Here is a 27,979-nt window from a genome sequence, read left to right as displayed (position 1 = left end):
ACAACTGCATCCAATAGAATACTTTCATTTGCGATTTCCAACCAATCGAATGGAAGCAGGGGCCTTGGGGCGTTACCACCGATGCAGATAGGGGCAGCGTCTTCCCTACGTCTGTCCTACGTCATCAGTCCGCGCTAAGGGCACGTTGGGCCCGCTTCGCTCAAGAGAGTCGTTACTTTGTTGTCGCCGACAATGAGCTGCGCCCGGTGGGTGGCGTCTGGCTCCCGGTGGCGGCTGTGCTCCGGTGCCCCGCGACCCCTGTCAGGTAAAGTGGGAGCGGGGCTGCGGCCCCGCGCTGGGCGGGAAGCCCGGGGATTTTCGCCTGGGGTTTGGACCGCCGAGGTCACGGGAGAGACGTTTACAATAACGTCACAGGCCTGCGACGGAGCGCGGCTGCGAGACTTGAAACACGGGGCGCTGACGGCTAGGGGGCCCTGACGGCTAGTGCGCCGCGGGATGCGGGCATGGCTTTTCGCAGGGACTCTCCGGGGCGGCCTCTAAGGGTTGGCGCGTTGGGGAATGGCACACCTGTGCCGTCACGTCACTGCAGGTGTCGGAGCGCCCGGCGAGGACACTTGTGGGCTTTGAAAGTTCAGTGCCCCTGGGTGTCCTCGGGGCTGGTCAGGCAGAGTGCAGTCCCGCGCCCGGCGCCCGCTTCCCCCATCCCCACCCCGAGCTTGTTAGACGCGCAGGGTCTTGGGTCCCTCACGGACCTGCTGGGCCGCTCTGCCAGCCGGTAGTGCTTTAACACGCTCTTGGGCGGAACCGTGTACTTTAGTAGGAAGTTTGAGAAGCACCCGGGTAGTTGGAGGAGCATCGAATGGGGAGCAGGGAGGCTTGGGTTTGGGTCCTGGCCTCTCTTCTTGGTTCACCTGAGCTGCCTAGGAAAATGGGGAGGTCGCTTCCTGCAAGTGAAGTCGTTCGTGTGCCACCTTCAGGATTTTGCCTCATAGCAAAATCATGTACTTTTGATTATTCAATATATTTTATAACCGTATTCCATTTTTAAATTAAATCGTTTCAGGGAAACTAAGTCCTTATGGTAAACAGAAGACCCGAATTGCCTGCCCCAAATCAAGTAATCAATACACTGAAACCAAAAAGTTATTAAACTGTGTTAGATACTGTGGCCTACCAAGGCCTGAGCCCAAGACCATCTCTTTTCCTGGTAAAAGAGGGAGATTAGCCCTAGCCGGTTTGGCTCAGTGGGTAGAGCGTCGGCCTGCAGACCGAGGGGTCCCGGGTTCGATTCTGGTCGAGGGCAGGTACCTCGGTTGCATGAGGCAACCAATCCATGTGTTTCTCTCACTTCGATATTTCTCTGTCCTTCCCTCTCTATTCCACTCTCTGTAAAAATCAATGAAAAAATATCCCCGGGTGAGGATTTAAACATTTTTTTAAAAAGGGAGATTACCAAGTGTTAGGATTTGTCAGCTATAAACAGACCAGTGTCCTTGATTAAATCAAAAGGATTAGAAGAGAATTTAAAAGAGAATAACTCTTACCACATGGGCATTATTTAATGTACGATCATAAGCCATGTAAAATCTTCCCATATACCACTTAAAGTCTTCTGGGTAACATTATTGGTATATGTTTCACACTTTGGAAAACACAAATAAAAAAACAGTGCATTTGAGAGCTTCTACCACTGGCTTTCAAGTTTAATTTATTTTTTTAAAGTGTGTGACAATACAGGCAAAACTCATAGGATTGTTGATCATGGATTGTAATGCTTCTTTGTTGAGCCAGTGGGCATAACAGAATAAGAATCTTTTTTCATTTATAAAGTTACCTTGCTTCCTGTATCTCATTTTATCTTCGTGGTACACCTGCAGTGACGTGACGGCACAGGTGTGCCATTCCCCAAAGCGCCAACCCTTAGAGGCCGCCCCGGAGAGGCCCTGCGGAAAAATAAATAAAAAAAGAAAGGTTTTGTTATTGCATGTTTCCCTTAAAAGGGTAATAACCTGCTTATTACCAATTTGTATGTAAGAAATGGCAATTCTTATTTGTCCAAAGTTAGTGTTTTGAGACAAAACACATATTTTCTGGCCCTACCTCTGTGCGTTTTCTTTTCTTTTTTTTAAATATATTTTATTGATTTTTAACAGAGAGGAAGGGAGAGGGATAGAGAGGCAGAAACATCGATGAGTGAGAAACACCGACCAGCTGCCTCCTGCACACCTCCTACTGGGGATGTGCCCGCAACCAAGGCACACGCCCTTGACCGGAATCGAACCTGGGACCCTTCAGTCCGCAGGCCAACGCTCTATCCACCGAGCAAAACCGGTCTTGGCCTCTGTGCGTTTTCTAAGGTCCCTTCATGCTTAGTAAAGACGCCTTGCAGAGATTGTGAAAAGATAGAAATGGCAAATATTAGGATACTCAATTCTCCACGTTACTTCTCATCCCAGATCATTTATTAGGTGTCTGAATCTGGAAAGGTGGTACAGGCCTAGGGGACAATCTAGTATGTTTTTAATCTAAATAAAATCCTACCCACAAAAAGTCAGCTGTGTGTTGGAATTCATCCTATGTATTTTTTAAAAAGTGTATTTGTGTGTGTGTGTGTGTGTGTGTTTTTTAAATGAGTACTGGGATGTCTGTAAAGTTCTTTCCCATTGCCATGTTTTGGGGTGGGAGTAACAAAAGAAAGAACAAGCAAACAAGATTAATTTGAGAAGTAGAGCCAGCTCATCATTTTCAGCATCAATTCCTGGGTCAAGTTTTTGCCCCATCCTATATAATCCTATATAATAAAGAGCTAATATGATAGTTAGACCGGGCAGCAGAACGACCGACCATCTAGAAGGACCAGTGGGTGGGGCCATGGGGCCGTGAGGCAGCCAGGGCTGTGAGGGCCAATTCCCTTGCATGAATTTCATGCATCAGGCCTCTAGACTTTCTATAAGAAGGTCAGATTGATGCAAGCACCAGTCTTTGGACTAGGAGGCAGAAACTTGCAAGAGGCTACCTTGACTTTATCAAATGTCTAAAATTGTTCTCCACATAAAAATATGGCCACAGTTAACACTGACCCATTGTCAGAAGGCACAGAAGACATGGTTGTCATACATAAGGCTTGGAACACATCTCAAGGTGATACCAATACAGGTTAAAGTTCACTTTAAATATTTTCTCTGGGTCTCCATTTCCATATCTGCAAAATGGACTGAAAACAGCTTACATGCCTAAACACATTACAAAACTCTTCTCAGGGAAAAACACTTTTGGGATGCCGCCATATGAGGCTCAGAATACAAATCCAGGTGTCACTATTAGCAAATTTTTAAAGATAATATCTAATCTGTCCTGAAGAATTTACATTTTGAAGGCAAGAATAATTCAGTTGAATTGGATCTGTACCATAATGAGATGAAACCTAAGTTCTAAGGCTTATTTCTCAAAATCAGATGCTCATGGATATGGGTATTTTAAGAGAATTTAAATCTATGGTTCTCAACCTTGGCTGCAGAGAAGATTCATGTACAGAGCTTTTTCACAATATCAGTGTCTCCTTCCAGAAGTCAATTGGGGAGGAGCATTCATGGTTTTGAAAGCTCCCTAGAAGGTTCTGGGTAGTCAGGGTTGGGAACGAAGTGGGCCCGGAGGGGTGAGTGAACTAGAGAACCATGCCTATCTAGAGCCAGCTGCCACATCAACTGCCTTAAGAGAAGTCAGACTCAGCATTTCCCTATCTTCATACACTTAAACCAGAAATCCAGATATTTAGCTAAAGTCTTTTAAGCGTAGGTAACATTCGCTTCTTTTAAAAATCAATACTGCAGGATAAACAATACACTTAAGGGCATGTCAACCTAGGGGAACTCACTTGTTACCTTTGTTCTAAGGTGCCCCTTTCTTCTGTCTGTAAAAGGAAACATCTCAATTTTACTTGAGAGTAATGAAGAATAAACACTTGCATTGCAGCTTATGGAAGAAGAATCAGTGTCAGATTTTGCAGCTCAAGAATGACTTTAGACAATATCAATCGGGCAGCTGTGGATCGAATTATCCGTGTGGATCATGCAGGTGAATATGGAGCAAACCGCATCTATGCAGGGCAGATGGCTGTCCTGGGTCGCACAAGTGTCGGGCCAGTCATTCAGGTGGGCGCTGCTTTATATCTCTCAGCCTGGTCTACTGAACAGGGCTTACGGGGGTGGAGACCCAAAGGCCTTCAAGTAATGAATCATATTAGGTCATGTATTCTTAGGGGACATACCCTTTTCCCCAAATGAGTAAAAATTGGATATTGGGGAGAGAAGAGTGAAAAGGATATTATTATTTCAATGTATAGAGCACAGATGGACATCCTATATAATAAAAGCCTAGTATGCTAAGTGTCTGACCGGTCGTTCAACTCTTTGACCAGTCGCTGTGACGCACACTGATCACCAGGGGGCAGACGCTCCGACTGGTAGGTTAGCTTGCTGCTGGGATCCGGCCGATTGGGACAGGCCGCACATGCCTTGGACGAATCCGTGCACTGGGCCTCTAGTTTAGTACATAAACAGATAATATGGTATATCTGTAGTAGTAAATTTTTATAGTGGGGGTGGGTGATAATGAAAAAGGGGTCGAGTCCTAGCTGGCTTGGCTCAATGGATAGAGCATCGGCCTGCAGACTGAAGGGTCTCGGGTTTGATTCCGGCCAAGGGCACATGCCCGGGTTGGGTCCTCGATCCCTAGTAGGGGGCATGCATGAGGCAGCCAATCAATGATTCTCTCTCATCATTGATGTTTCTGTCTCTCCCTCTCTCTCCCTCTCTGAAATCAATAAAAAATATTTTTTTAAAAAAGAAAAGAAAAAAGGGTTGAGAAACACCTTTAGGTTAGAGTACCAGTTGCTGAGAGGTTGCACTCCGGCCCCCATTGGAGCCCAGAGAGATATTTTATACTGAGAAGCAAAAGGAGAGACCTTGGCTTTGTACTCACACAGACCCAGCTTCACATTTCAACTCTCTCCCACCTGCTACTGTGTGACCTTGGGGAAGTCACATAAACTCTAGGTCTTCACTTCCATATCTGCAGAATGGGCTGATAACACCTACCGCATTGGGTTTTAGTGAGGAATAAATGGCTGGTATAGAGCAGCTGATACCATGCCTGGCATGTAAGAGACGCTCAGCATAAGTTAAATTGCCTTTTCTGAGTCCTCAGGCAAGTTACTTAACCTCTCTGTGCCTCCCTTTCCTCATCTGTATAATGGGGATAATAATGGTTTGTCCTTCACGAAGCGGTTGTGCAGCTTAAATGAGTTGCCTACGTTAAGCTACTTGATAGTGTGCCTGGCAGTTAGGAAGTGCTGTGTGTTAGCTGCTATTATCATCCACCCTTTCTTCTCTGATATACATGATACTTATATACTAGCAATCTGGAAGGAAATTATACGATACCTAATATTCTGCCCTCCTAATTTTAAATGAGCTAAACATCTCATTTCTTATGAGTATGTCTCCTCATCCTTTAGGCCAGCGGTTCTCAACCTGTGGGTTGTGACCCCTTTGGCGGTCGAACGACCCTTTCATAGGGCTCACCTAAGACCATCCTGCATATCAGATATTTACATTACGATTCATAACAGTGGCAACATTACAGTTATGAAGTAGCAACAAAAATAATTCTATGGTTGGGTCACAACATGAGGAACTGTATTTAAAGGGCCAGAAGGTTGAGAACCACTGCTTTAGGTACTTTGTGGGTCTGAGGGCTTCTGCTAGAATCATGGTTCATGGATAGGGCATGTAGCTTCCTTGGGATACAGCGGTGGCCTATATGGAATGCCTACATGTTTTTATTGTTATGTTTCTTACAGAAAATGTGGGATCAAGAAAAGGACCACTTGAAAAAGTTCAATGAACTGATGGTTGCATTCAGGGTCCGGCCGACGATTCTGATGCCCTTTTGGAACGTGGTGGGGTTTGCATTAGGTGCGTGTCTGTCCAGAAGAGCTTATGGGAGCTGAAAGGTCTGAGATGAACATATCCTTTAAGTGCCACTTCACAATTCTTGCTGTGTCCTTCTACGGCCTTTTTTTTTTTTTACTTAATATTTTTCTAAAGTTAAATTGGCTGACCTTTTTTTTTTTTTTTTGCTTAAATTTATTTAAGATAGACTCTCAAAATCAGTAGTTTTATAAATAAAAGGTACAGTAAAAATAGATACAACGGGGGGAAACAAAGCTAGACTAATTCAGTTGTAGCCAGATAATATTTCCTGGCAAAGCTGCTCACTCTTAACAAGGGAGAAAAGTAAATGGTGTAGGAGAATCAAAGACGTACCCCAAATGACGACTTTCTCCTTGCCATAATCAGGTTAGGGAGATCATTGAAAGAGAATAGCCTTCTTACTGCATTAGTCAAGGTTTAACCTGGTACCCCCTAAACAGTGGTTTTCAATGGGGTCAAATTGCTCTTGAGGACACTTGGAATACCTAAAGACATTTTGGTGTCATATCTGGGAATGCTACCAGCATCTTATGGGTAGAGGGCAGGGATGGTGCTGAACATACTACGATGCATGGGACAGCCCTCACAACAAGGGATTGGTTATCCAGCCCCAGGGTTTGTAATGTTCTCCTTCAGCAGTGGAGTCAGTCCCATCCTTGACTGCTCTGGATCTAACCATTCCAGGCGCAGGAACCGCCCTGCTTGGGAGGGAAGGAGCGATGGCCTGCACTGTGGCCGTGGAAGAGTCCATAGCACATCACTACAACAACCAGATCAGGACACTGATGGAGGAGGATCCTGAAAAATATGAGGAGCTGCTTCAGGTATTTGACTACACTCTGAAAGGGGCTGGTAAAGGAGGGAAGGGGCAGACATGCAGTTTGGTAAGAAGAAGAAAAATAGAATGTTAGGAAATGGTGGGACCTTAGAAATCTAGGTCAGCACCTCATTTTAAAGGCAAGCAAACTAAGGTACTGAGAGCTGAAGCTGTGTGCCCTGGTCACATGCTTGGGCAGACGCCAGAACCCCATGTTTTCTGAGCTCGGACCTGTATTCTCCCATTTCTGGATTATTGGTAGGTCCTGAGCAAATGCTGTTAAATAAATGAACTAAAAGATACCCTCAGATTTTAAAAAACAAATAACAATCAATTTTTTAAATCTTTAAAAAATAAATAAAATGAAAGATACTCTCAGATAATTTTTCACAGCAGGTAAGGGAACAGATACAGGTCTGGCTTTTTAAATTTATTTTTTAAAAATATTTTTATTGATTTCAGAGACGAAGGGAAAAGGGAGAGAGAGAGAGAGAGAGAGAGAGAGAGAGAGAGAGAGAGAGAGAGAAACATCAGTGATGAGAGAGAATCATTGATCGGCTGCCTCCTGCATACCCCCTACTGGGGATTGAGCCTGCAACCCAGGCATGTGCCCTTGACCGGAATCGAACCTGGGATCCTTCAGTCTGCAGGCCAATGCTCTATCCACTGAGCCAAACCGGCTAGGGCAGCCCTAGCTTTTTTTAAAGCCTAAATCGGGTTGGTAAACTACGGCCTGTGACTGACCACTTGTTTCTATAAATAAAGTTTTGTTGGAACACAGCTACACCCACTTGTTCACATGTCCATGGCTGCTGTCCCCTCTACAATGGCAGAGTTGAGTAGATATGATAGGGACCATACAAAGCTTAAAATATTGCTTCTGTCTCTTTATAGGAAAAGTTTACTTACCCCTGTCTTAGATAATAATATGAGTTTTTAGTCTCACCCGGAGAGTTGGAATGCTGACTTCTATTTCTTTTTATTTAACCAGGTGATAAAGAAATTTAGGGATGAAGAGCTTGAGCACCATGACATAGGCCTGGAACATGATGCAGAACTGGTGAGGACCTACCTTTACTGTTGCTTGTGGTGCTTTGGTTACCTTATTTGGAAGGCTGAGGGGTGGGAAGGTTTCGGTTCCCAAAAAATAGATTTCAAAGTGACTGCCAAAGGAAGAAAACGAATACACTGCTTTGACCAAGAGCAAGCTCCCAATTGGGAATCTTCTTGCTTCCTCCGTATCATTTTCCCTGGCAGCTCCTTTTCCCTTTCCAGTGAGAAACCAGATGACTCAATGCTTTGGCAGTAGCAGAGGCATTCTAATCTTTTGAATAGTTCACCCCCCCAAATTAAAACGGATTATCTCTTAGATCTTCTTTCTTATCCAGAGAAGTCTCAGTCCTGCCAGGCAGATCTCACAAGTAAAAGTGAACATAGCCCAACCGGTGTGGCTCAGTGGTTGAGCATCGACCTGTAAACCAGGGGGTCATGGTTTGATTCCCGGTCAGGACATGTGCCTGGGTTGCGGACTCAATCCCCAGTGTGGGGCATGCAGGAGGCAGTTCCTCTCTGAAATCAATTAAAAATATATATATATTTTTAAAAAGTGAACATAGAATGTGTTTCTTTTGTCTGCTTATTGTCTTTAACAGGCTCCAGCATATGCCATTTTGAAGAAGGTTATCCAGGCTGGATGCAGCGCAGCGATATATTTGTCAGAAAGATTTTAAGGTATGACCACTTTTCCCTGTCTATAAAAGATGATAGTAATTTAACAAGTGGTATTGGTAGAAAAGGAAATGTACAATATTGTTACTGAGCAAGAGCTACTGTCCCACATGCATAGGAGCCAATACTGTGACGTCATCTTTTGAGAAAAGAAAAGGCTTTAATTGTGAGGTCCACCAGCCATGAGACTGGAGGTGAGCTCAGATCTGTCTCCCTGATGAGGGTTTTTGGGCTACAGTTAAAGGAAGGAGCAGGGGGATTTTTGCATATTTAGAGAGTTACATTGATTTAACATAATAAGAGCCTAGGACGCAGGTGCTTGGGAATCACAGCTTTTCGTGCATTGAATGTTTGAATTTGCGGGTAAGGGTTTGTAGTCCACAGTGGATTTTGACCCGGTGACTTTGAAAAGTTATTTTAGGGTAAATTTTTTCTTTAGTGTGTTGTCCTACTATTCCAGTACATGGTCTGCAGTCTTATTCTGCTAACTCTGAAAAACAACTTAGGCCGAAACCGGTTTGGCTCAGTGGATAGAGCGTCAGCCTGCGGACTGAAAGGTCCCAGGTTCGATTCCGGTCAAGGGCATGTACCTGGGTTGCGGGCACATCCCTAGTAGGAGATGTGCAGGAGGCAGCTGATCGATGTTCCTCTCTCATTGATGTTTCTAACTCTCTATCTCTCTCCCTTCCTCTCTGTAAAAAATCAATAAAAATATATTTTAAAAAAAAGAAAAAAAAAGAAAAACAACTTAGTATCTCATTAGGAACAGAACAAGGCCAGTTTATGATGAGTTTTGTTAAACTGCAAGAGGCTTGTTTTTTAATAAAACTCTCCAGTGTTGATTTTTGTGTATGGTGTAAGGCTGACAGTGCACCAGGTGCATTCAAATTTCAGCAAACAAAGCTGGTCAGTGTTTGGTCCATAGCTAATTTTTTCCTAAAACATCAAGAATAAATTATTAAGAAAGTAATAGGAATCTAAAGAAAAAATTTGAGTTTACTGGTAACAAAAGGAAATTGAAAACACAAGGGTATTTAAGTTTGACACAAAGGAAGGCTGTCAAGTTCATCAGGTAAGTGGAAGACTCATTGTTTCTATTTTGAATTGTGGATTGGAGGCGGGTTACTTCCACTGGAGAATGTACTAAATTGTGAATTATTTGTGAATTTGCATTATAATAATTTTCTTTAGGGCTGTTACCAAAAAATGGACCAAAACAGACTAAACTTTTCATACTGTGTTGAAGTCTTATGTGATCTGCACATCCTATATAATAAAGAGGTGATATGCAAATTGACCATCATTCCAACAGACAAGATGGCCACTCCCATGTGGACACAAGATGGCCAGCAGAGGAGGCCTTTTCCCGGCGCCCAGCCCACCGGGGGGGGGCAGTTGGGGGCAACCAGGCCCCCAGGGGAGACCAAGGGGGGGGGGGGTGGGGGAACAGGGCCTGCAGGGGAGGGTAGTTAGGGGTGACTGGGCCAGCAGGGGAGGGCAGTTGGGGGGGGGGGACCAGGCCGGAAGGGGAGAGCAGTTAGGGGTGACCAGGTCGGCAGCTAGGGGCATTTGTGCTGGCAGGGGAGCAGTTAGGCGTCGATCAGGCTGGCAGGGGAGTGGTTAGGGGGTAATCAGGCTGGCAGGCAGAAGTGGTTAGGGGCAATCAGGCAGGCAGGAGGGCAGGCAGGTAGGTGCGCGGTTGGGAGCCAGCAGTCCTGGATTGTGAGAGGGATGTCCGACTGCCCGTTTAAAACAGGCAGTCGGACATCCCTTGAGGGGTCCCAGATTGGAGAGGGTGCAGGCTGGGCTGAGGGACACCCCCCACCCCCCGACACCCCATGCATGAATTTTGTGCACCAGTCCTCTAGTTTTAAAATAATTTATGAAAAACCTAGATCAGTAATTCTCCTCTCTGGCTGCACATTAGAATGTCCTGAGGAGCTTCTTCCAGGTGGTAAACTAAAAATTCAGGATTAGAGTGGGGCCCAGGATCAGAATGGTTTCCAAAGCTCCTAGGTGATTCTAATGTGAGTCAGGACTGGGGACTCCTGGCCTACACTCTTAAGCTTCTTGTGGTGAAGAATTACAGCATTAAGGCTTTTGCCTTTCTGGGTTTAATCAGCACTGCCTGACGAGGCATGACTTGCCTCCAAGGGGTCCAGTTTTGAAGAATAGTGGACACTGGGATAGTTTGGTTTTAGTCAACTTCTCTTTTCCTAGAGCAACAGTGAGTTTAATTTATGTGATAAGTCAATCAGTCTTTTGATGATAATTGCAATAAGTTAAACATGGGAGAGAAAAGTCAAAGACAATTTAGATCCCCAACTCTTTAGTGCTAGGTTACAAACAGACACCTGCAGTGTAGTTTAGTGTAGTTGTTTAACAACTGAAAAGCCAAGTTTCTACACCAGCGGTTCTCAACCTGTGGGTCGCGACCCCTTTGGGGGTCAAACGACCCTTTCACAGGGGTCGCCTAAGACCATCGGAAAACACATAAATAATTACATGTTGTTTTTGGGATTAATCACTATGCTTTAATTATGTTCAGTTTGTAACAATGAAATTGGGGGTCACCACAACATGAGGAACTGTATTGAAGGGTCGTGGCATTAGGAAGGTTGAGAACCACTGTTCTACACAGTGACTGCTTCATGCCTACATTGTTTTATAAATGCTCATTTTATGTCTTTCCTATATAAGACCAAGAGCTTCTTGAGGGCAAATAATCTTTCCCAGTCCCTAATACATTGTAGGCACCCATTTAAAGGAAGGAAGACAGGAAGGAATGAAGGAGAAGGAGAAAGGACAAGGTGAGGGAAGGATCGAGATGTTATTAAGGCTTGGCCAGTGTTGCTCAATGATTGAGCTCAGTCAGGGCACATGCCCAGGTTGCAGGCAGCTATGGATCATTCTCTCTCATCATTGATGTTTCCATCTCCCTCTCCCTTCCTCTCTGAAATAAATAAAAACATATAAAAAAAATATCTTAAGCAATTGCAGAACTGCTATGAAAATGGCCTCCTAGGCTGTTCTCCCTCTCCCTTGGATCTCACTGCTGGTGGTATTTGTTCTTTGATCTTTGAAATGCTGGTAGTATTTACTGCCCTCATGTCAAAGCTAATTTTGTAAGTATTGCAGGCAGGAATCTTAGGCATCTGAAGGCACTTTGCACAATCCTTATTAAAAGCCCAGATTTGTTGCTGTTTGTTTAGCATCCCCTTCAGAATTGATGGCTGATGTTTTATGCTTGAGAGCTTCCAAAACAAGACCAGAGAGATTTTATGGATCTCCCTTTGGTTGTTTTTTATTTCATTACAGCTTGTCCTCGTGTATTAACAAGGTAATCTTGTCTTTCCCTTACTTTACTGCTCTGACCTTTCAGGGGAAATGTGATTTTAAAATTGGACATCATCCAAAGAATGCCAGCATGACAAAGGATGTTATTCTTGCAAGCAGTATTGTTCTTATTGTTCAGATTATTACATTTGTTCCTCTTCTCCCCCCCCATAACTCCCCTCCTTCCAGTTCCCACCCCACCCTCCGCCCTCACTCCCCACCCACTGTCCTCATCCATAGGTGCACGATTTTTGTCCAGTCTCTTCTCACATCTCCCACACCCCTTTCCCCCTCAAGAATGGTCAGTCCATTCCCTTTCTATGTCCCTGATTCTATTATAATCAACAGTTCATTCTGTTCATCAGATTATTTATTCACTTGATTCTTAGATTCACTAGTTGATAGATGCATATTTGTTGTTCATAATTTGTATCTTTACCTTTTTCTTCTCCTTCCTCTTCTTAAAGGATACCTTTCAGCATTTCATATAATACTGGTTTGGTGGTGATGAACTCCTTTAGCTTTTCCTTATTTGTGAAGCTCTTTAGCTGACCTTCAATTCTGAATGATAGCTTTGCTGGATAAAGTAATCTTGGTTGTAGGTTCTTGGCATTCATCACTTTGAATATTTCTTGCCACTCCCTTCTGGCCTGCAAAGTTTCTGTTGAGAAATCAGCTGACAGTCGTATGGGTATTCCCTTGTAGGTAACTGAGTTTCTTTCTCTTGCTGCTTTTAAGATTCTCTCTTTGTCTTTTGCTCTTGGGATTTTAATTATGATGTGTCTTGGTGTGGTCCTCTTTGGATTCCTTTTGTTTGGGGTTCTCTGTGCTTCCTGGACTTGTAAGTCTATTTCTTTCACCAGGAAGGGGAAGTTTTCTGTCATTATTTCTTCAAATAGGTTTTCAATATCTTGCTCTCTCTCATCTTCTGGCACCCCTATAATTCTGATGTTGGTACACTTGAAGCTGTCCCAGAGGCTCCTTACACTATCTTCGTATTTTTGGATTATTTTTTCATTTTGCTTTTCCGGTTGGGTGTTTTTTGCTTCTTCGCATTTCAAATCTTTGACTTGATTCTTGCGCTCCTCTGGTCTGCTGTTGGGAGTCTGTATAATATTCCTTATTTCAGTCCGTGTATGCTTAATTTCTAGTTGGTTCTTTATCACAACATCGAGGGTCTCATTAGATTTCTTGTAGATCTCAATAAGTTTATTGGCGGCTTCTAGACAGTTCTTGAGAGACCTTAAAAGTGTGGTTCTGAACTCAATATCCTCCATTGACAGTTTTGTCCTGTTTCTTTGTCTCCACATTTTTTATGCTTTCTTGGTGCACCCCCTAGTGGTCTTTGTGCGCAGTCTTGTTGTAGTTAAGCCTTGATTGTTGTAGTTAATACTAGGGGGATTTGACCTCCAGGCCAACTGGCTGTGAGAATCAGCTGTGTCTGCAGTGGGAAAACTTCTGTCCTCTGGGGAGGTGCTAATCTAGCCTTTGCCTGAGGCTATCCGGCAAATGGCTCTGCGCAGGGCTTGGGCGGGGTGGGTCGCACGGGATCAACAGGGCTGGTGGAGGGAGCAGTTATGGCTGCTCTCAGTCCAGCCCCCAGAGGCTCTGCCTCTCAGAGTCCCAGCAACCACTGCAAACCTCAGAGAGAAAGCTGCCCTCGCGTTCCGACCGATGCCAGACAGTCCCGCTTCTCCCGTTTGAGTCTGGGTCCCTAGAGACTTGCCCAGAACTGGAGCTCAGAGCCTGAGACTCCCTCCCGATTGAAAACGACAACCGCGCCCTCAGCCACCAGCCCGCTCCGCGCGCACCTCCGCACCTTTGTATTTTCCGCACTGTGCCTCCTCTGAGTCTTGGTATGCTGTTCTCTTTCCTTCTGGTTGAAGAATTTCCCCTCAGCCAGCCTTCCTGTGGTTCTGGGTGATGTCCGTTCCGTCTTTTAGTTGTATTTTTGAAGTGGTTGTTCGAGGCAGCAAACTCCGGTGTTTACCTATGCCGCCATCTTGGTTTCTCCCCCCAGTGGTGGTTTTAAAGTATGTCCACAAATTCCTCAATACTCCTCTGCTCAGCGGAACCTAATTCCCCTTGCCTTGAGATGGGCTGTCCTTAGTGACTTGTTTCTAGCAAACAGAATATAGTGGAAATGATGAAGTTTGACTTCCGGGCTGGTAGGTCATAAAAGACACTGTAGCGTCTACTTTTCTCTCCAGGAGCACTCACTCTGGGGGAAACCAGAGGCCATGTGATGAGGACACTCAGGCAGTTACTCTGTGGGGAGGGCCACATGTCCAAGAACTGAGAGGCCCTCTGCCTACAGCCATATTTGTGCAGTATCTTGGAAGTGAACCCATCAGCCCCAGTCAAGCCTTCAGATGACTGCAGCCAATATCTTGACTGCAACCTCATGAAAGACCCAGAGCCAGAATCATCCGGTTAAGTCAGTTTTGAATTCCTGACTCAGCAATCATGTTAGATAATAAATGTTTGTTTTCAGCTGCAGAGTTCTGGGCTGATTTGCTAAAAAGCAATAGATAACCAGTATGTAACATTTGCAGGTGATTTGGAAGCACAATAAAGTTTGAGAAGCACTGAACTAGACCATGAACTGGAAGGCAGAGACTGTCTTCGTCCTTTCCGTATCTTCAGAACTTAGCACAGTGTCTGACGCTCAGTAAATCTTTCTTAGACTAAATACAAAGTTAAATTGCCTCTGTTTTTTTTTATTGATTTTAGAGAGGAAGGGAGGGAGAAACATCAATTTGTTGTTTCACTTATTTATGCATTCATCGGTTGCTTCTTTGTATGTGCCCTGACCAGAGATCGAACCCACAACCTTGGTGTATGGGGACGACATTCTAACCTGAGCTACCAGACCAGGGCTAAATTGCCCTGTTTTAAAAGATTAAAACTTTTTTTGTAATAAATAATGCATGTGTGCACATGGTAAAATACTCCGTATGTGCAGTGACAGGTAAATCTCCATGTAGATTGCTTGTTAGCAGGAAACTGACCACTTGCCTTACTTTGTAGTTAACTGTTAGCAATCTGCCACATAGGACAGCACATTTTTTTTCTTTTTTTCCCTTCCAAAAGTAATGCTTGCCTCAAAATCAAACAATACAAACTACATATAACTAAAAAAGAAAGCACCCCTTCCAAACTTATTCCCTGGAAGTAACCACTATTGATAATTCATTGTGTGCATTTCCAGACCAAAAAAACCCAACATGACCTTTTATCCGTACATGTAGATGTTTGGGTTTGTATTGTATTTCAAATGGAGTGATGCTGTGCATCTAGATCTGCAATTTGCCTTTTTCATTCAGTGACCTACTTGGCCATCTTTCCAAGTCAATATGTATAGATCTACCTCATTCTTTTAATTGGTTGCAGTACTTTTCTTCCCTTTTACAGCTGAGCCACTGTGGCACCGTGCCAGCTCCTTACCTGCTCAGACTATGTACTATTTTAACTGCTTTATCCCTGAACTCTCAGGACCACCCTATGGGACACGCACTCTCCTGGTCCCCCTATTTACAGAGTCTGCTAGGTGCTGAAGAGCTTGCACTTAACCAGGAAGCTATACGGCCTCTTCCTGTTCCCTCTCTTACCCTATCGGTGGACCTGGTGGTTATTAAGAACAGACTTTGGGGACCTCTAATGCTTCAAGGAGACCACATTTGAACATAGCTTCTATGAAATTTCAGGAGGAGGGACCCCTCGGAGTTCTTAATCCTTTTGGAGATCCCATACCTCCTTGAGAATGTGATAAAATCTCTGGACCCCCACCCCCCCACCCCCAGACTCCTAAAGGTCCTCCTTAAGACCCCGGGATCTGAGTGATTTGTGGAGAAGAAAACATGACCTTTTCCAACAGGAGGGGAACAAAAGAAACCTTTTTTCAAAACCACCTTTTTTGGCTCTGCCAGAGCACAAAGCACTTTTCTATTGAATATGTTTTCAAATGTTTAAAAGGCTCCTCTTGCCTTCGGGACGTGCTTCCTTCCACTACTGCCTCCTGAAATGGCAGCCCTGCAGGACTGTGACTGAACAGGAGGGGCCCTTTGATCCTGGTTCTAAAGAAAGATCTGCTGCTGGGCACGCCAAGGGCAAGGAAGGTCTTCCCAGCGCCCGCCTGTGGCCACCAGAGGGCGCCCTTACCCCTGATTTCCGAGTCCAGCGGCCCCTACCAGCTCTGTCACTTCCAGAATGTCATAGGGATAATCCCTGGAGAGCATAGATAAGCAATTGCTACGTGTGGGTGTGGTGATATTCTGACCCCAATAATCCCACCTCCTGATTTTTGCCATTAGATGAGAGTGGACTGTCATGTTTGCACACTGCAAGATATGGAGGACTTGCTCAGCTGGCTATTCTACTCTGTGCTGGGCCACTAACTTGAGAGTCCTTTTCAGGGAGGAGGCATTTTCCTTTTCAGAAAAGGGAGAGAGGAAAACACAGGGGAGCTCGGTTAGTCTCTGTCTGGAGGGTACCACATGTGGAGAAACCCTCATTAAGCACCAAGTAGTGTCCAAGGGGCCGCACTGAATGCGTATTCATTAGTTGGCACTGCTCCCTGGACCTTGCTCACCCCCACCTTCCTGCAATCTGCATGCTCTGCCCTTCTATTGATTAAGGCTGTTTGCCCTTTCAAACCCCCTATCTCTTAGGTGAAATCCTCCCATACCCTCTCTCCTATCTCTGCATATTCTAGCTTCCTGCGTTGGTATTGCATTCTATAATTGTATGGTTGTTACCCGCTTTCCTACCATTTCTCCAGCCCGGCAGCGAGCTTCTCAAAGGCAGGGGCTATTGCCAGTTCCTGGAGCTTAGGCCCTCAGCCAACATTTGATAAACAAATCTAAGCTAAAAACAAATCACGTGGGCTCGTGGAATGGAACAAAATGAATTGAAACAAGTAATGACAATCACCTGATCTCAGTACGAGCTCACCTAGAAACTTCTAGGTCAGAGTATGATGGGGGGAAGGAGGCTCAGACTTGTGGGTGCCCTTCAGTCCTCTTGTCCATCTGCACTCCAAACCCAGTGGAAGCCTGACAAACATTTCACCCGTCACTATGTCTCAACTCCTCCCTCAGAATGCTTTTTATTTATAGCTGTTGTGTGTGTTTTTTGAGAATTTCTCTTCATGATACTTTTTGTTCCTTTTTAAAAAATCTCAGTTATATTTCCAGTTATACAGATTCCTAATGTTTAATTTTGGAATTCTTAATTAGGCGTGCAAATCAAATTAAACTCTTGAGATTAAAAAAATTGACTGATGCTCCTGCTTCCCCCAGTCCTACTGAAGCAGGTACTGCAGAACTGGCCTAAGGGATGGATATAGTTTAAAAGCTCACACAAGGATTTGATATGCACCCTGGTTAAGAATCAGTGGTTTAATTCCACAAGGGCTTTATTTTAAATCTACCCCCAAATTGATGCTTTTCCCTGAGGGCTGATTCAAGATTTGTCCCACTTTTCCACTAAGATGTGACTTGCTGTTCCAATTTTCTCCAGTCCACTTGGTGCCGTGACAGCTGGAAATATGTTCCAGAGCAAGTTGTCTTCATCAGGTGGAAACAATGGTGACAGCAATGCTCCCATTCCACAGGGGGTGGGGAGGGGCTCCTTTGTGTGGTATTTTCCATGCCTAACTTCCAGGTGGCTTTATTGAAACAATAAAAAATTGCATGGAGATGCCACCTGTTGCACTCACTTGCTGATGCTCTTTGTATGTGTTTAAATAAGACAGCATGGGCATTAAAAGATTAATTATCTCAGTTATTTATTTGACTGCTTCAAGGGACCATATTCTAAGTGCTGTATAAGAAAAGAATTTTAGAACATGAAATTCTCTCATATCATTTAGAAGAGTCACAAAACATCTCACATTTCTTCTAATAAGAAAAATGAAAAATTCAGAGGTCATTTTCTTCAGGTATCGCTTGACCCAGGAGCTCGAACCAAACACTTGGCTTCTCTTTCTCTCTCCTATTTCTGCTTTTCATAGTGTTGAAATTGGGCTCACAATGGCTCCCAGGGGCCCGCCTCATATATGGCAGCAGACTTGCTGCAGCACTTCTCTCCATCACCTCTTAATACTCCTCCAGCCACATAAAGAGGATCTCTTCCTCTAGCTCAGCGGTTCTCAACCTGTGGGTCGCGACCCCTTTGGCGGTCGAACGACCCTTTCACAGGGGTCGCCTAAGACCATCCTGCATATCGGATATTTACATTATGATTCATAACAGTAGCAACATTACAGTTATGAAGTAGCAACGAAAATAATTTTATGGTTGGGTCACAACATGAGGAACTGTATTTAAAGGGCCAGAAGGTTGAGAACCACTGCTCTAGCTTCTACAAAAGCGAAAGAAAACTTTGCTTTCCCAGAACCCACAACGATGCCCCTCCCCCACCCCTAGTCTCATTTTTCTCCAATTAGGTCACATTTCTCTCCCTGGACCAATTACTGTGGCCTGGGGAATTGCCTGGTGGAGTGGGAACAACTCCACTCAAGCCACATGGCCTCGAGTTGGGTAGGGATGGTTCCCACAAAGGAAGCCAGAGTTCCCTCACCAGAAGAAGGGAGAAGGAAAAAAGGCTTGATGTCCCCTGAGCCCAGGAAGTCGTGTTGGAGACAGAACTTGAGTGGATATAAATGGGGCAGTAGGTTCAGGATGGACTGGGTCAGGGAGGATGCGATCAGCGGGGACATTACTATAGTGCTCCCCTTGATGGTGGGTGAGGACTCTATTGTGACAGAGAGGCAGCGTAGCATAATGATCTAAAACACCTGGGTGTGAATTCTTGCTCTACCACTTATCAGGTGTTACCTAACCTTTCAGTGCCTTAATTTACCCACTTGTAAAATGGGTGCACCTGGGTTGTCATGGATGAACCTGAAAAAGTATGCTAAGTGGTAGAAGCCAGTCACAAAGGACCACGTATTGTATGATTCCACTTACATGAAATGTCCAGAACAGGTAAATCTATAGAGACAGAAAGTAGATTAGTGGTTACCTAGGGCTGGGAGGGAATGGGGGTGTTGGAGGGTGGTAGCTAAGGAGTTCAGGGTTTCTTTTCAGGATAATGTTCTAAATTTGACTGTGGTGATGGTTACAGGACACTGTGCATATACTAAAAGCCATTGAAGTGTACACCTTAAATTAGTGACTTGTCTGGTATGTGAGTTATCCTATATAATAAAGAGCTAATATGCAAATGGTTTTCACACCATCATGCCATAACAGCTCAGACACTCAACACTGGGGAGAGAGGGATGGGGACCAGCCAGGCACAAATGAGCTCGTGAGAGAGGAATGGGGACCATCCAGTCTGCTACCCAGGAGAGGGACAAGCTGCCCGCCCTGCGGTTGCGCCTAGGCGAAGCCGTCCAGCCACGAAGCCGTCCAGCCACAGTCCCCTGCAGCTGCAGCCAGCCTGGGTCCTGGCAGAGGAGGGGAAGCCCAGGTCCTGGGTGCCTGTCACCGGCCGGAAGAGGGAATCCTGGGTCCTGGGTGCGGGACAAGTGAGAGGTGGTTAGGGGCGATCAGGCTGGTAGGGGAGCAGTTAGGGGCAATCAGGCAGGCAGGCAGACAGGCAGGCGAACAGTTAGGAGCCAGTGGTCCCGGATTGTGAGAGGCAGTCGGACATCCCCCGAGGGGTCCCGGATTGGAGAGAGTGCAGGCTGGGCTGAGGGATCCCCTTTCCCTGTGCACGAGTTTCGTGCACTGGGCCTCTAGTGTCTCAATAAAACTTTTTTTAAAGGTAATATGTGTAGCCTTGGCTGGTGTGGCTCAGTTGGTTGAGCGTCATCCCATGCACAGAGAAGTCCCAGTTCCATTCCTGGTCAAGGCACATGCCTGGATTGTGGCTTGATCCCCAGTAGGGGATGTGCAGGAGGCAGCTGACCAATGTTTCTCTAAAGTCAATTTAAAAAAGCATTTTTTTAAAGGTAGTCAAGTGCTTTGAACATGGCTGGCACATTCCCTCTGTCTACCCCATCAGACCCGGAAGTCATAAAAGCTTCCAACTGCCTCAGGACCTTGGAGGCTTCACCATCCCTTGAGTTTAAGTTCCCTTCATCCTGCCCTCACCTTTCTGAACAAGTCTCATCCATAAACTCCACTCAGTTCTCCCATTTGAGTGCTTCTCATTTCTGCCAAGACCCTGACTGCATAGAAAACACCTCTCCAGAAGAAGAGCAGGACTTGTTGGCTAATCAGTCAGGTGCACTCATAAAATTGACTAGTGGTGGTCAGTTTTCTGTGTCCATTTGACTGGATTATGGATACCAAACATTTTTCAAACATTATTCTGGGTGTTTCTGTGAGGGTGTTTTTGGTTGAGATTAACACATGAATTGGTAGACTGAGAAAGCAGATTGCCCTCCCTAATGTGAGTGGGCCTCATCTAATCAGTTGAAGGTCTGACTAGAATAAAAAGGCTGACCTTCCTGAAAATAAAGGCGATTTTTCCTGCCTGACTGCCCAGCTGGGACGTTGGTCCTTTGCCTTCAGGTATGAACTGAAACATTGGCTCTTGGAACTCCCCCCACCATCTGCTCTGCTGAGGCTCCAGCTTGCCGACGGATTTTCTTGAGACTTGTCAGCCTCTGTAATCACGTGAGCCAATTCCTTATATCACACCACCTCCAGCCCCCATTGGTTCTGTTTTTCTCGGGAATCCTGACTAATACAGGACCTGAAGGAAACATGAGTTAGTGGTAAGTTTCAGGCTGAACAGGAAAATAATAAAAATATAGGACAGAAATAAGGAAATCATGTCAAGGGAAGTGATTAGTATTGAAAGAAGGTTTTTTATGTTTGTTTTTTTCATTCACAAAATTTATTTAACATCTGCCCTATGCCAGATAAAGGGCCAGCCACTGGGGATTAAAAGATCTACCCAGCTGTGTCAACTAGAGGCCAAAATCCAGCCTTCTGACTCTCTTCAGCCTCACCATCCACATCGAATTAATCTTAAAATCTATAATTTTCCCTCCTCAAACTGCTTTCAAATCCATTTCCTTGGCAGGTAGAGAGGGCTTTCATTGGAATTGCCATCCCCCATCCTTTTAGATCCACAACATTTGTACTGATTTAATTAGGATTCAGGAGGAGCCGGGAACCTGTTTGAGCTGTTTGAAGAGTTACTGTACGTGAAATTAGGAAATGGAAAGTCACTGGTATTGGTTAAAGTATATAGGCATAAAGTATATTTCCCATTTCACTATTTTTTTTAAAATAAATTTTATTGATATTTTACAGAGAGGAAGGTAGAGGGATAGAGAGTTAGAAACATCGATGAGAGAGAAACATCAATCAGCTGCCTCCTGCACACTCCCCACTGGGGATGTGCCCGCAATCAAGGTACATGCCCTTGACCGGAATCGAATCTGGGACCCTTGAGTCCGCAGGCCGATGCTCTATCCACTGAGCCAAACCGGTTAGGGCCCATTTCACTATTCTTAAGGTGATAAGGAAGGGTGCTGCTAACAATGTTAAGTGTTTATTAGGGGAAGAGATCTTGTCTGAAGAAAAATCTGCAGTTTTTCTATGAAATGCCATTAGTTAAAACAGACTAAAGTAGAGGAAAGATGGGAGGGGGAGAGGGCATCTTCAGATAGGGAGACAAAGATACCCATGGTGACGGCTAAGGCTGAGAGTCTGGCCTCCTGACTTTATCCCCATCCGAGGGAAGGGAACCTTAAGAAAGCCACAGCAAGAAGGGACAGCTTGGACCACTCCCACCTCCTTGGAGTAACATGGGACATCGTGCTTATCCATTCATTTCCACAAGATCCCAGGGGAGGCCCTCAGACTTTTCTCTCCCACTGCAGCTGGATGTGCCCATGGGACTGTGTTTGGGTCAGTGATATATAAACAGAAGCTCTTAGGTGGGATTTTCAGGGAAGGGTCAGACAACTGGAAGCTGCTTTTCTTGCCTTCCCCCAGCTGTTGCATGCAGCCTGTGATAATGGATATCAAGGCTGGAACTCCAGCAGCCATTCTGAAAATACACTGCAGTTCAACATGCGCAAAACGACTTGTTTGCAGGTATTTGCTGCAGCATTATTTATAATAGCAAACTGCTGTAACTGACTTCAGTACCTGCCAGGAGGGGACCAGCTAAGCAGCTTACAGTTCAGCCACAACAGGGATTGCTCTGTAGCCATTAAGAAAAAGGAGGTGTCTCTGTTGTGATATGAAAAATCTCTGACATTGACTGTAGTGAGGGGTAAACCAGGACGCAGAACTGTGTGTATGGGTGTAGCTCAGATCCCAGCTAAACCACTTCACTAGCCTGCGGAGCTTGAGCTAGGCTTTACCTCTCTAGGTCAGGAGTCAGCAGATTCTGGAGCCAAATCCAGCTGTTCTAAGTCAAGTTTTATTGAAACTCACCCTTCATTTACATATTTTGGCTGCTTTCCTGCTGCATGCTACCTCTGAAAACTTGAATAGTTGCAACAGTATGCTTGTGGCCTGCAAAACCTAAAATATTTACTTACTGGCCCTTACAGAAAACATTTGCTGACCCCTGATCTAGGCCTCATTCTCATCTTTAAAATGGATTGTAAAACATGACTTGATCCATAGAGATTGTAGGAACACCGTTAATGTAAAAAGCTACTTAGCACTTAGAGTAAACTCAATAATGTAGTAATGGTTATGATTTTCTCATCGGTTTTATTCTGCTGCTCCAGTAGAAACTTTTCTTATAATTATTTAACCAATGTAAGTTTTTTGCTAATCCAGGTAGATTGCTTTAGATTAAAGGGTAGCTTCCAAATCTAGTAAATGTGTGTGTTGTGGGTGGGGGGAGGGTCAGAGTGTTGGCATTGAGTTGAGGGATGAGAAACCAATGGTTGTTAAGCCTCTACAGCAGGTCCTTGAATGGCATCATTTTGTCCAACATCGTTTCATTATAACATTGATAAGATGCTGTAGAAGTTTAACTCTTGTTTATGTCAATTAGTCTATAGTAAAACTGGTTTCATTGTATGTCATTTTGCTTAAAGTCACAGAACCTGTCTACGGCGTTACGTGCCAAGTGTGGGCTAGGTCTTTCCAAGTGTTACTTCACGTAATCCATACTACCAGGAAACTTGAACATCAGACGGAAGGGATGAGTAATTGATGACACTCAGTAAGTCTCTGAGCTGAGACTCAAACCCAGCACTGCTTACCTCCACAGCACATTGCTCTTTCTGCTCTAGAAGCACCTGATTACTGAGCAGTGTCCACTACCAGGCAAAGCCTTGGGCTGCTGCACACCTCCCCTGTGGTTTGCCCAGGATGGTTCTGGTCTGTGCCTGTTGTCCGACTTAATAATCCACGGCAATCAGTTTTCTTCTCAAGAGTGTCTGAGTTTGGGCAATAAATTCTATGGCCCCACTATAATGGACAAGGCTTTCGGTGCCAGCTCAGTGAGGGCTGAGATGCTGTTTTGTTCACTGAGTATATTCCAAGCACCTAGAACAGTATGGCACGGAGTAGGTGTTCAGTAAGTATGAGTTGAACCAATGAAAGTTGAGTGAATTATCAGTAATCCACACAGGTACCTTTCAGGAGAACAAAAGCCACACAGTGGAATGAGGATGAGGACTGTTCTATTAAAATAGCTCTGAACATATATGGATGCCTGACTCTTGGTCCCTCCCTGTGGTTACAGCAGGCTGTGCCTAGTTTGAGTCTTGTGTTTTTACTCATGCAAATCAAACACCTGCTTCATTCCGGATGGTCCAGGTTGGTTATCCCAGGTGAAGAAGGAAGTGAGCATTGTTCAAGGCCTCCTGCAGGATGGGGTGTTTTGGTGGATCCCTCATGCAGGGTCAGAAATAAAACACATCAAATCGAGCCCCGGGTGGCTTTGTGGAAGAAAAGGGAGGTAGATTATGTGCTCAGCACAGCCCTGACGTAAAGGTGAGGCTGATAATCCATTTCTTTTATACACACAGTGTGTCGAGGGCCACTTCCAGCCACAGGAGAAAGCCTGACCTTTGGAGAGGCTATAAAAAGTCACGTCTGTCTTCCCAGTGTGCCTTTAACAAAGGGGGAAAAGTGAAGGGCTTCCGTGTCCCAGTGAAAGGTACACACAGGCCACTCAGCATCCTGTCAAGCTGATGGCCAGATGCTGCTTAGGTTCCGGGCAGCGGCTGGAAGTGGCCCTCGACACACTGTGTGTATAAAAGAAATGTGGCTGGAGAACCCCGCAGTCGGCAGAGGGGCATCCTTTCACGCTGCCCTCTGGTGCCATCAGGATAGGACCAGGGAGGCAGTTTGGGAAGACTGCTCAGGAGCTTCAGGGCGAGGAGTCTGAGTTTACTGCCAGTGCTGGCTTTTGGAGTCTTAGAAATCACATCTTCGTTAGTGATGGGCTCAAGTGGTCCAATGAAGGGTGTCACACCCTCCAGTGAGGGTCTTCAAAGCTACAATTGACAAAGACATTACAGAGGATGAGAGTGGCAGGCTTCAGAGAATGTGGGTGACTTGTTCCTGTTCCCCATCTTTTCCAGTGTGGAAATGAGATCGGGGAGGTTCCGAAGTCAGTAAGGATGGTGAAAAGCATGCATTGACAAAGACTTCCTCCTATGAAATAATTTTTTTCTTTTTATTTATTTTTAAAATCTTCATTGTTGAATATATTACATATGCCCCCCTCCCCCCATCGATCCCCTCTAGCCCGCCTCTGCCCACCCCCACTCCAGGCCCTCGCCAACCCATTGTCTGCCTCCACGGGTTACGCATATATGCATTCAAAGTCTTTGGTTGACCCCCCTCTGCCACGAACTGCCCCCCTCCCCTCCCCCCCCCCCCCATTCACTCCGAGATTCTGCACTCTGTTTCATGCTTCCATGTCTCTGGAGCCACTCTGTTCATCAGTTTATTTTGTTAATTATATTCCACATATGAGTGAGATCATGTGATACTTGTCTTTTTCTGACTGACTTATTTCACTTCGTATGCTACTCTCCAGGTGAAACCATTTCTTAAACTCCGGGCCTAGACAACACAGCATTGTGCTGTTTCCCAGAAACTCCCTATACCTAGTAGGTTTTTTTTCCAGGGCTGGAACCCATCACTGTGTTTCTCTAGTTGAGCTCTATAGGAAGGTGTTTCTTAGGACCATGTTGAAGGGAAATAGCCATCTTTAATACTGATTGCACCCAGCAGGTGGGAACTGGGATGGCGTGAGGGAACAAGAGCAGATATACAGTTTCCATCTTATGCCCACCAAAAGGTTGTGCTCATAGACAAAAACAGTAGGTAGTTGGGTAGGTCCCCCACAATGTTTACATGGTGACACATTTCTCCCTCTCCCTCCCTCTCTCTCTCTCTCTCTCTCTCTCTCTCTCTCTCTCTCTCTCTCTCTCTCTCTCCATTTTTGTTCCTACCTCTTCCTGCACATACTATGATTGCATTCACATAAACTACAGAGGATGGCTTCTCTATTTGACCCTAACAGGGAAACCATAAATGGTAGAGATTTGGATGCTATGGAGAGATTCAGATACCACCAAAAAGTGACCAGTCTTCAAAACTAGGCACCTTTTCTAGGTGCCTGCTCATCATTAAATTAGTATGTTACCATATTCCTGACATCTTTTTCTGAAAAATCCCTGCAGACTTTACCCTGTCTCTGTTGAAATCAAAATCAAAACACTTGTGTGAAACTCAGCACACCTGTCTTCTTTACCAGCCTGTCCGTCCCATCTCCATGGAAATCATTTATTTCAGTAGAAAGATACCAAAAGTTAGGCGATGAGCTCAAGTGGAATTCAAGCTGCATGTCTGTGTACCCCCCAATTTATATGTTGAAATCCGAAACTCCAGGTGAAAATATTAGGAGATGGGGGGTCTTTTGAGAGGTGATTAAGGCATGGAGGGGGGGGGCCCCTCACCTAATGGGATGGGGTTCTTTATAAAAGGGGACCCCAGGAGAGCTCCCTTGCCCCTCTGCCATGTGAGGACACAGTGAAGACAGCTGTCTCTGAGCCAGGAAGTGGGCTCTCACCAGACACTGAATCTGCTGGTGTCTTGACCTTGCATTTTCCAGTCTCCAGAACTGTGAGAGGGAAATTTTTGTTGTTTATAAGTCACCCAATCTATGATACTCTGTTATAGTGTCTCACACTGACTGAGAATGACAGCATTCAATTATGGAGGACAGCTATTGCCACCATTTAAGAAGTGGGCTATGAGATGCTTTGGGAGTCTGAGGAAGGTATTCAGAAGGAAAGAAACCCTCCTTTCTCTCACTTCCAATCTCAGAGGAGAGACTCAAACCAACTTAAATATAGGCATGAGTGGAGCTCAAATGAAACCATCAGCAGTTTCTATCTCTAGTCTTGGTAGTCCTTTCCTCTCCAACAGGCCTTTCCCCTGTATTGGCAAAGCTGCCTGCCAGCATCTCAGGGCTTACAGCCTAATGGATCAGCAACTCTGATAGAAAAAGGACTTCTCTCAAAAAAAAGGACTTCTCTTTCTCAATTTCCCAGTGAAAATTAACTCTAGAGTAAATTGCAAATGGCCTCAAATTCTTTGCAGCTCCTTTCACCAAGAGGTGGAATTTATTGCTGGATGATCTTGTACTTGTGTTGACCAATGGAATGTAGTAAAAGCGACAGTATATGAGTTCCAAGCCTAAGTCTCAATCTGCTTTTCAGTCTTTGCTCTGGATTTCTTTGAATGCTGCTCCCACAGCAACAAGCTTGGAATAGCCTACCAGAGGATGAAAAATTACACGGATCAGAAACATGCTGTTCCACATGTCCTTAGACAAACCAGTCTACCAACCACTGGACACTGAGAAGGCCATCCTAGACCACTCAGCTCCAGGCAAGCCACCAAGAGACCACTGCGATCAACTGAGCTGGCCTAGAGCAGAAGAACCACCCTGCCTACCCACAGAATTGTGAAAAATAATAAATGTTTGTTATTTAAGCCTTCAAGGTTTGGGATGTTTGTTATGTAGCAAAAGCTAACTAATACTTATGGATCAACTTGGGTCACCTTTTCACTCTGAATCACATAGTGAGCAGGGGAATACTGTACTCTCAACAGACTGGCCTAGGTTATGTGTCTGTTCCTCAAGCTGGGGATTGTGAGCAGTGACATCCAAATCAAACAAACAGCTGAGGGAGGGGAAGTTCCCAAGAAAAATCAAGCTGTTACCACCAGGTAGGTACCAAGGAAGCAGAACAAGAGATACCTACTAGAACGATCTAACCCATACTGGTAATAGAGCGAGCTTGCATTAATGGCCTCAATTCTAGTTCTCATTTGCAGCATAGCCCTAAGGACAACACTGCCTCTTTGACATTCAATTCAAGGAGCTGTCATGGCAAGGGCATTGGAGTGGAAGTCTAATGGAATTGAGTTTAATTGTTGGTTTTATCTGCTCTTGACTGGATGGTCTTGTACATGTCTTGTAATCCCTTTGAATTTTAGTTTCCTCATCTGTAAAGTAGGAGATGGCATTAATACCCACCTGTTATATACAAGTTGGCTATGAGCATTAGTGATTACACATATGGAAAGTACAGTGCTTGACACATAGCAGGGGCGCAGGAACAGTTGTGGGTTTGTAGATGCACCCAGGTGCTGAGAAGCCAGATGTCATGAGTAAGTGGCAGAATTTCCCACTGTGCCACCCCAGAGTGCAGGGAAATATGGTCCCCAATGGTGGTCCTGGGGTTCCTCTCTGCTGTGCCTCCTCCTCCAAGAGAGATGCAAATCCCAAGTGATCCTTTTTTTTGGTGTCAAAACACAAAGGTCCACTTGGCTTTTGAGGCACATAAAAGAGTAATACTTTCCCTCCTTGAGAGAAAGTTGTCCCAAGTGAAATGTGTGGAGTATGAGTTACACTGGGAGGATCCTGGCCAGGCTGTGGTTGGAATGCCTTGGAAACTGTGTCCTTAGATAGATGATCACAGGACGTCTGTGTGGGGCCGGGCCCTAGTGCAGGCCCATCTGTCTATCGGTCCGTAGGTTTAGTAAGGACTTCTTGCATCCAGGTGCAGGCTTTTTTCTCCCCAACCCTTTAGATTTCACAGGCTGGTAAAATGAATTCAACAAATATTTATTTATGGGGTGACACTTGTGCCAAGCACTGGTGAGATAAAGGGCCACAAAGC

General features: G+C 45.0%; 1 protein-coding gene across 3 annotated transcripts; it reads left to right on the top strand.

Annotated features, from left to right (window-relative positions):
• The first annotated feature begins 113 nt into the window (after positions 1 to 113).
• COQ7 (coenzyme Q7, hydroxylase) lies at positions 114 to 26,794 on the top strand. Of its 3 annotated transcripts, none has more exons than XM_006088189.3 (7): positions 114 to 265; positions 3,934 to 4,112; positions 5,822 to 5,936; positions 6,639 to 6,778; positions 7,763 to 7,831; positions 8,424 to 8,502; positions 26,510 to 26,794. In XM_006088189.3, exons 1-6 carry the CDS (start codon positions 193 to 195, stop codon positions 8,499 to 8,501), a joined length of 654 nt encoding a protein of 217 aa, XP_006088251.1. In that variant the 5' UTR covers positions 114 to 192; the 3' UTR covers position 8,502; positions 26,510 to 26,794. The 3 variants fall into 3 exon arrangements, with proteins under 3 accessions (XP_006088251.1, XP_023609192.1, XP_014310828.1); XM_023753424.1 differs by lacking the exon at positions 26,510 to 26,794 and adding an exon at positions 25,280 to 25,673; XM_014455342.2 differs by having other exon boundaries at positions 139 to 265; positions 3,881 to 4,112.
• Positions 26,795 to 27,979: the final 1,185 nt, after the last annotated feature.

This window comes from Myotis lucifugus, unplaced genomic scaffold (genome assembly GCF_000147115.1).
Source record: "Myotis lucifugus unplaced genomic scaffold, Myoluc2.0 scaffold_45, whole genome shotgun sequence".
Classification (NCBI taxonomy): domain Eukaryota; kingdom Metazoa; phylum Chordata; class Mammalia; order Chiroptera; family Vespertilionidae; genus Myotis; species Myotis lucifugus.
Note: the sequence above shows the minus strand (reverse complement) of the source record. Positions and strands in the feature narration are given on the sequence as shown.